The following is a 9068-nucleotide window of genomic DNA, read 5'->3' on the forward strand; positions in this document are numbered from 1 at the left end:
TAATCAATTATGAATGTCTCTGGGATATGTTATCCAAATAGGTATTTGTAAGTGTACTTTCTTTTTGTATAGCATTACTATAGCATGAATAATGGATATCTTTATAGGTTTGGACCTCGAATCAAGTTATATTATTAGTTAAATGTTCTATATATCTATAGAGAGCAAGTTGACCTTGTGCAAAGCTGTTTAAGAATGATAGACACATCAAGCATGCTTTATTATACTGCAGGCCAAAAATGTCTAGATATATGTAAAGCAGTACAGGCTGCAACATTAAACTGATGTTATATAGCAAGGTCTCTGTAATTATAAGCGAATAATGTAATAGATATTAATGCACTAAAATAGAGGTTGCTAAGTCAATAACCTTTAGCCATAGAGTACTTCTACATTGTGCAGCTTTTACCTAAAGAAATTATGTTAATATTGACCGCCATGTCACATAACACTATATACTTTAAAAAGTCCGGGGCCGACTGTAGCTTAGCAGTGGAAAGTTTCCCCGAGGAATGGACTTACCATCTGTGAGGCCAGCTACTCTGAGGGAAGCAAGGTTATACTGTACAGTACTTTCAAATGATGGGTTGCAGCTTGTAGGTTATACTTAAATAATATGGCATTATAATAGCAGGAAATTGCACATAACACACATGGTGCATTGATGATTTAGGGTAGTTGTAAAACATCAGATCATAAAGAGTGGAAGCTACACACACCACTTGTTAAATTAGTGTCCTGCACACAGGACGATTCAGCGCGGTTTAAACCAAAGACGTCTGCAAAGGAACAATTTAGTGAGGGTGGTCTTGAAAAAGTGAAAAGCCCCCCACGTCCACCCATGCTCCTCTTCTGTAGGCTATGAATACACATAAACATAGACTCACTCTGACCACATATTATGGGTTAGTACTTGCTGATGGTTTCATATTTGGAACTACGTTTATGTAAATGCAGATGTGAGCCCCACATCACTGCAGTTTGCTGAAAAACCCAAGGTTTTTCCGACCATGCTCCCAGTCTGTTAATCCAGCTGCCTTTTACATACACCCACTCCGTGATTGGTCCCAGATTTGCTGCGGGTCCGGAGTAACTATTTGGCTTTTTCCCTGAAATTTTTCCCATTGCTGCTGGCACAGTGTGTGACCTGCAGGAAATGACTGAGAATTGTGACTGTAACAAAGCTAATGGACCGGTGCCAGACCGCAGCTGTTTATTTAACCACACAAAGCATTCTTCTGGGTTAATAGCCGCAGACACTCCAAGATATTGACTATTTAATGATTTGGTCTGAGACACAGTACAGTATGTGCTTGGTTTGGGGGGAAAATTGCAAAAAGCTAGATGTGTGGCACCATATCAAGCAAAGCAATAAGGTTCCTAGCAGTGGAAGCAGTGACTCAGTTATTCTGGGCTCGAGCTGCGGACTTTTGTTTGAAAATAGAGCTTTGTGTTTTAGTCCTACGTGGTTCGCTGTGTTTCGTTACAGTCAGGGAAGTCTTAAGAATCTCCTCAAAGCGCTTTGTCACATCTGTTTTAAGGAGTTATTATCTGTCAGTCTGCCTCTCAGACTCTTTACTGCCAGCCCTGCCCATCCTTCCAGGATGTGAGGTCACAAGAGAATGACCAGAACAAAGGATGGGCAGCAGTCATACACTCTTACAGCACCGCTCTCTCCTTTGGGTCCATGTCAAATAAAAAGTAGTGATTTGCATTCTGTTCACAGGTTTTATCAGTGGTTTACATCAGTTGTTGTGACTAGCATTTTGATTTTTCTTTCGATACTTATGATTTATTATTTGTAGTTTAAAACAAAAATTATTACCAGACTGCTGACTTCCCACTGGGATTCATCATTACCTGAACCAGGTCAGAACCTCCACTCAACCTAAATTTAACCACTCAATTTAAACATTGGACTCACGTGAAATAAGGCATTACAGTCCTATCAGAGTTTTAAGTAGCCCAAAGATATATATTTAACATTGCTGCTCACATTAAGAGTCACTGTTGTTGCCTAGTGAGCTAGCAACGCTACCAAAGCTCTTTAAACAAACAAAGAAACAAACAAACCCAAAACACTTTGATGCGCAGGCAAACGATAAAAACAAGTAGGTTTGCACCTTTGGTTCCCCAGTTAATAAAACCCTAAGTAAGTGTTTTGTTGTGAGTGCTATAACGAACATAGCTGAGGACAACGTGTGAGAATGAATCTTTGCATCTCGTGTCCACAAACATACCTCCTGTCGGTGATGCGCTTCTGACCCCCAGAGCAGCCTCCCTGCGCTCGCAGTCCGGGCTGAAGAAGGGGAGGGGTGTGACTACCAGCCGACCGTCGACAGCTCCGGAGTTTCCAGAGCTCAGTGGAAAAAAAAAGAAAAAAAAGATGAGGAGCTGCTCTCTTCTGCCGAACAACGAAGAAAGAATTAAAGTTCAACGGAAAAGAAAGGAACTCCGATAATCGACTGCGATGAAATGTGCGTCCAAAAGTACGGGACTGACTTTAAAAACAAAGCGAACTGCGAGCATCCAGAGGTAAGTTGTTTTAAAGCTGTTGGTTCTTTCTTGGAGATTTAGACAGCTTGAAGCTGCAAAAAAGAACTCAGTAATTAAACTGGCGCTATTTGCTGAAATCCGTCGATAATTTACACGTGACGACTGTGCCAGAAATATGCTAATTTTATGCATAAATAGGTGTTTTCAAATGAGCAGCTTCGATTTTCAAGACTTCTCTGTTTCAAAGGACAGGGGGGAAAGCGACATCAGAGTTTATTTCAAGGTGTTTTTTACAATAGCGAGTGTGTTTCTGGTGAATAACCTTTTGTTTCTATAATTAGTGGAATTTAATCAAACAAACCGCACAAGGACAATGATGGCAGCATGATGATCTGTAAATTGGCTGCTCTCTATAATAACGCTCAATCTACTCCTGCAGTTGAACACAGTGGACACCGCGCTCCCTGCTCAAGTCTGACCTCCAGTGTCGGCAGCTGGTATTCTTTGGACAATGATCAACTCTCAGATCCAGCTCCACTACAACTACACAGGAAAGCTGGCCAACCGGCCAAGCATTGGCGCGAGCCCCGGCACTGTGGACACCAAAACCGTAGTTTTCCTCATCGTTTGCAGCTTCATCGTCTTGGAGAACCTCACAGTGCTTGTAGCCATATGGAGGAACCACAGGTTCCACAACCGCATGTACTTCTTCATCGCTAACCTGGCAATGTGCGACCTGCTGGCTGGAGTCGCTTACCTGGTCAACCTGCTCCTGTCTGGAGAGAAGACCCTGCAGCTCTCACCTGCTCTCTGGTTTGTGAGAGAGGGGAGCATGTTTGTAGCACTTGGAGCCTCCATTTTCAGTCTCCTGGCTATTGCTATAGAGAGACACCTTACTATGATCAAAATGAGGCCTTATGATGCGAACAAGAACTACAGGGTATTTCTGCTCATAGGGACCTGCTGGTTGATTGCTATATCTCTTGGAGCTTTGCCTATTCTGGGCTGGAACTGCCTGAATAACCTCCCTGATTGCTCCACAATCCTCCCTCTTTACACCAAGAAATATGTTGCTTTCTGCATCACGGTTTTCATGCTTTTGCTCTCAGCCATAGCCATCCTGTATGCCCGCATCTACATCTTGGTCAAGTCCAGTAGCCGAAAGGTGAGCAAGCATAGCAGTTCAGAGCACGCCATGTCCCTACTGCGCACTGTCATCATCGTAGTTGGAGTTTTCATCGCCTGCTGGACTCCCCTCTTTGTCCTGCTCCTGGTGGATGTAGCGTCCAAGCAGAGGTCCCCCATTCTTTACGAAGCCCACTGGTTCATTGGGCTGGCGGTGCTCAACTCCGCGATGAACCCAGTCATCTACACTCTGGCCAGCCGCGAGATGAGGCGAGCTTTCCTGGGTCTGGTTTGTGGCTTTTGCTACAGGGCGAAGGCGTCTGCGAATGGGAGCGGAAACAGACAGTCCCTGGAGCCCAGCCACAGCAGGAGCAAGTCGTGGAGCAGCCAGAACCAGCAGGGCTCCAGGCAGTCAGAGCCGGAGAGAGGACAGGAGTCAGACAGGGGCCACGGAAAGGTTTCAGTGGTGGCTGGAGCAAGCAGAGGTACTGCTGAGGCTGCGAGTGACAGAGAAGATTAAAAGGAGACAGGAGTAATTTACAGTAATACTCTGAGCCTAAGGGCTTGTGCAGTAGTCACAACGGAGAGCATTGTTCCCCAAAAAAGTGTTTTGTTTAAATGAAGGGTAGATTTCTGACATTAGCTGCAGGGCAGTGGTTTCTTTTTGCTATATGTTCATCATCTGTAATGTATGGCTCTTTCAAGTCCAGCCTCCAGTGCTCAAAACTTTGGACTGCTCAAGAGTTTGGAGTCACATTGTCCTGTTTTTTTGTTGTTGGGGTTTTTTTGCTGGATAACAGTCACTTCCACAGATGACTGGTGCTCTTACCCTCAACAGAAAGGACTTTTACCTCCGTAGTTGCAGCTGTGAGCTCCTATGATAAATTAGAAGTGAAAACTTACCCGCAGTTACCAAATAAGTGCAATTATATCACTGCAAAAACCAATGTAATGAAGAATGATTGTAGACTATTATTATTGCAATGACACGCAGCTGAAGGTATTTATTAATCTACGTAGTTTGTATTTACTCAGTAATCCTACAGTATGCTGGGCAGTTACTGTAATCTGCATTGAATAATAACCAAGGCAAGAGTTACTCATAGTGAAGAAACAAACAGGTGCGTTTTTTTGTATTATATCAGTAGCATTGTGCTCAAAATGAAAGCGTTCGTGATACAAGGGCTCCATCTGCTGGTCTTACTCAGTACTGCTGCATGTTCTCTATGCAGTTACAGCAGTTCTTTGTGTGCGTTTGTTTTGAGCTTTAAAGGCATGACGCTAGAAAGCTGAAGACTGTAAAAAGGCACGTGAATGCAGCATGTGAAATACAAATTGCAGATATTCATGTTAGATTAAAAAAAATCAGCTTTCACTCAGTAAATTAAAATGGAAAACTATTAAATTTACAATTCATTAGAATCACCTTGTGGCCAAGAGAGTGCAGCTCTGCTTTGTTTATGAGAGGAACCTATAAAGGCTTGGTTCACCAATAAAAGTATTTACTGTGTAATCTAGCCATGCTTTTGATTTTGTTAGTCAAGATTCAGAAGCATGGGTCTCGCTGTAGCTCACCTGGCTGTACAGGTGACTCAGTGCTGAAGGCTGCTGCAAAGGTTCGGCTCTGAGTCTGACCCAGACCATTTTCTGCATGTCCTTACCGCAACTCTTTTCCCTGCTTTCCTGTCCACTCCCTGTACTGCACCATCTAATAAAAGCTGAAAATGCAAAAAAAAAAAAAAAGAAAAAAAATATGTAAAATATTGTTTTAACGATTTCTGGAGGCAATCTAACACACAATGCATATACACTAAGTTGTGTTTTCCATGGCTCACATCATCTATTTCCTAAAACCAATTTCCAGTCACTGTGGACAATCCACAGACTGCACCTGGAACTTATTTACTCTTGCTTGTCATGGGAACTAATATAAATAGTGCGGACTGTGGATGACCCAGAGTAACACATCTCAAAGACAAGTATATGTGAATGTGGGTAAATTAAAACCACCTGCGTGTTTTAGATGAGAAATCTGTGACTCATGAGCAGAAATATTACAGTTTTCCTCCATTGGTTTGGCTCATTTCTTTAAACAGAAATTACATTCTCAAAACTCTAAGATCATTTGGCAAAACGCTCTTACAGTTTAGCACAACACTATAGCTCACCTGCAAATGCTCATATCTCTTCCAAAACTGTTCACTCAGGCTTCAATCTAAATCTCTTTCTCATTTAAACAGTCAGTGTCTCCAAAATGGCAAAGATCCTTCTCAATAGCTTTGGCTCATTTCTCGACACAGATCAGACATTCTCATCATTCTTGGTGCTTTTGTCAAAATAAACCTGGATGGTTGATCACAACAACATGGTCCACCTGCAAAAGCTCATATCTCCCCTAAAACAGTTCACTCATGTGTCAAAACTACATTTCTTTCTAATCTGAATAGTCAGTGCCCCCAAAATGCATCGTCCCTTTGGCATTGTGTGAGTACTGCCATACAAAATGTTTAGATGTTTTGTCACTATGGCAGAGGACCAACAATATACCACAGAAAAGAGTAGCCTCCAAGGTTTGACATCACAGATTGCACTCACACTACCAAGGAAATGATAACCATTTTTTATTCACACGCAAAGAAAGTTTCATACATATGTAAAAAGAAAATGTACATTACAGTAGTAAATTGTATGAACACAAAATCAAAAAACAAGGACTTATTCAGTGTTCGCTGTACTCATTCTCCCGCTGCACAGTGACTGGAATACTTCTCTAAACTGTATGAATTAGGTAATTCCATAGTTTACAGTAATTTGTTCAATATATTTCTTGTCATATTTAGTATCAAAACATTCCACTAGTCCTCTCCACCTGCTAGTATAGACCTACCACTGTAGGCAGATGCACACAAAATCTCTACAGTAAGTTATACATTTTTTGCCTCACGCACAGTGCCCTGTCCTATACAACATATAATTCCATGATAGATTACATAGAGTACATACCTGTTTTCCCTGCGAAAGGTTTGGATAATGGAGGAGACTGTAGAGCGAGACACATTAGGCTGCACTCGACGACCTGCTTCTGCCATTGTGAGGCCATGGTTTATGACATGGTCTATAATTGTGGCCCGAATTTCATTTGGGACAGCACAGCACCTATTCCTCTCAGTCCTCCTCTTCTTCTTCTTCTTCCTCCTCTTCCTTAAGGAAGAACTTCCCCTTGTCCGTTTGCTTTGCCTTGTCTATCCATGTTCAGAGATCGGACTGGCTCTGGTCAAGCTCTATATATCTGTGTTTGGCAGCACACAATCATGGAAGACACCTGTGTGTGACACCTAGTTTCACCTGACTGTCAATGACTGTCATCAATTTATCAAATATTCAAAGAAATTCATATTTGGTATTCATGGTATTATGTTCTTGACCAATTTTGACAATTGAACAGACGGTTGTGCATGCGAGTACTTATACAATGAAATCATGCTGACATGTTTTGGAGGGAATGATCATTAGACTGAGAATCAACTAATCAGTTTAGATCTACAAGATCTATTCATTTGGAAAATGTGCTAAATGTGGGCTAACTGTATAACTGTAGGCTACTTGTATTTAATCATTTGCAAAGATGCACTGAGACAATTGAGACATGTACTAAGGCATTTGCCATTTGATAAAATGAATGAGAAATGCCATTCTGTTGTGAACATTTGCCAAGAGGTTTGGAGGTTTGTCCATGTTATTTTGAGAATGTAATTTCTGTTTCAAGAAATGAGCCAAACCAATGGAGAAAAACTGTAATACCCGAAACTATTACAGCAGAGAAACAACAGCGATTCTACACATTCACGGTTTTATTGCCAACAGTCATACAGAATAATGATTAACTAATACAACCAAAAGATTAAATCTGTAAACATCATTTGGACTTGTTGTCTCTATGTTTTTATTTCCTTTTTTCCCCCCAGTTTTTTTTAAATATCTGTCCCAAAATAGTGAGTTTCTGTGTGATTTCCTCTGACAAAGATTTATATTTAGAATCTCGAAATGATACATTTATAATATATAATAGAGAGGGAGGGAGGGTGGGAGACAGATAGTGAGAGGGAACAGTAGTCTCAAGCAGCAACACGCAGCAGGGCAAAAACACAACCTCTAGTGAACAGGCATGCCCCATTGAAGATCAGCTATTGCAATTTGAAGGAAGAGAGAAAGGAGAAATTAAAAACAAACATTGTACAAATAAAAGGCACATTTTCATCAACAGAAATCTGGAAAGACGCCATGTTCTTAGTTTTTGTCCCGGTGAGGAGTTTGGTCATTTCTTTAAGTCTCAAAGCTGATCCTCGGCAAGATTCGAGTACGGTTGCTTTTGATATACGCTTTGTTTGTTTGGAATTTTGCACATTTTCCCAAAGTGTTCCTACAAATTCAGATTTTAGAAATAAAGCTTCTTTTTTCTTTACATTAGCAGAGTGCTTTTAAATAATTTAGCACATTATTCTTTCTTCAGAGTTATTTGATTTGATGAAATTATGTCGCAAAGAAGTGGAGAATGCAAAAGTAAATGACAAAATTCTCTTTGTGTCCTTCTCCATTGGGACACAATGAATCAAACACATTAACCCAAAACGGATGTGGTGGATGTTTTTTTTTTGTTGTTGTTTTTTGAAATTTTCATAAGGACCCCAGTGCTGTGGGTTGTGAGATGCATGTACTGTACACTCCCTCTTGCAGCAAAACACAGGCACATTATATTACATTGCATCTGTCTTGTCAAACTCATTGAACACATGCTGATTTGGGTTCAACTGAAGTGATCCAGTGCATATCAGATACAATGCCCCATTCATTTGGTATCCATCGGTGTCCTGACATTAGTAAGGATAAAAGCATTAAATAAAAGAAAAAGAAGTCAGTTTCCAGTGCTGCTGTGTACCACTTCTATGAGCTTTTTAAAAACAACATAAATACTAAACTGTCCAGAGGAATGAGAGCGTACAGTGGATTGCAAACTGAAAATTAATGGTTAAAAACTGTCTTAAAAGCTGTATTTTCCTTTCAAACGCAGTGTTATCCAAAGCAGATGTAACTGACAGGGGTAACTATCCAACTCTAGGGTGACATCTTGTGGCAAAACTGTTTTTATCATAAGATGTCGACACTGAGAAATCAAAAGCTAACAGTAACTGAAAACGATCGAAAGCATTTTAAACATTTGGCGTAAACGTAAGACACTCGTCTGACACGCGTGAACTAAGTGACCTAACTTTGTTTTGTGCTATTCGTTTCAGATCCTTCAAATAATAATAGTAATAATAATGTTTAAGATTTTAAAGGCTCACAAAAAGCTGAAAATGTGAATCAAAGATGTGAGAATATCCATTGCAAGCCCCAAAACTAATCACCGACTACACACCTAAAAGAATTCAGCGAAAAACCAATTCGGA

The 9068-nt window shown here is 40.7% G+C and overlaps 1 protein-coding gene across 1 annotated transcript; it reads left to right on the top strand.

The window, feature by feature from the left end:
• Positions 1 to 1296: 1296 nt before the first annotated feature.
• Positions 1297 to 7546, top strand: s1pr3b (sphingosine-1-phosphate receptor 3b). Its single transcript, XM_085167337.1, has 2 exons — positions 1297 to 2535; positions 2936 to 7546. The coding sequence occupies exon 2, from the start codon at positions 3008 to 3010 to the stop codon at positions 4139 to 4141; it is 1134 nt and encodes a 377-aa protein (XP_085023463.1). The 5' UTR covers positions 1297 to 2535; positions 2936 to 3007; the 3' UTR covers positions 4142 to 7546.
• Positions 7547 to 9068: the final 1522 nt, after the last annotated feature.

This window comes from Neolamprologus multifasciatus, chromosome 7 (genome assembly GCF_963576455.1).
Source record: "Neolamprologus multifasciatus chromosome 7, fNeoMul1.2, whole genome shotgun sequence".
Taxonomy (NCBI): domain Eukaryota; kingdom Metazoa; phylum Chordata; class Actinopteri; order Cichliformes; family Cichlidae; genus Neolamprologus; species Neolamprologus multifasciatus.

Bases quoted from the DNA above. Each gene is read 5' to 3' on its own strand.
- s1pr3b (XM_085167337.1), top strand. From the start codon at position 3,008: ATGATCAACTCTCAGATCCAGCTCCACTACAACTACACAGGAAAGCTG.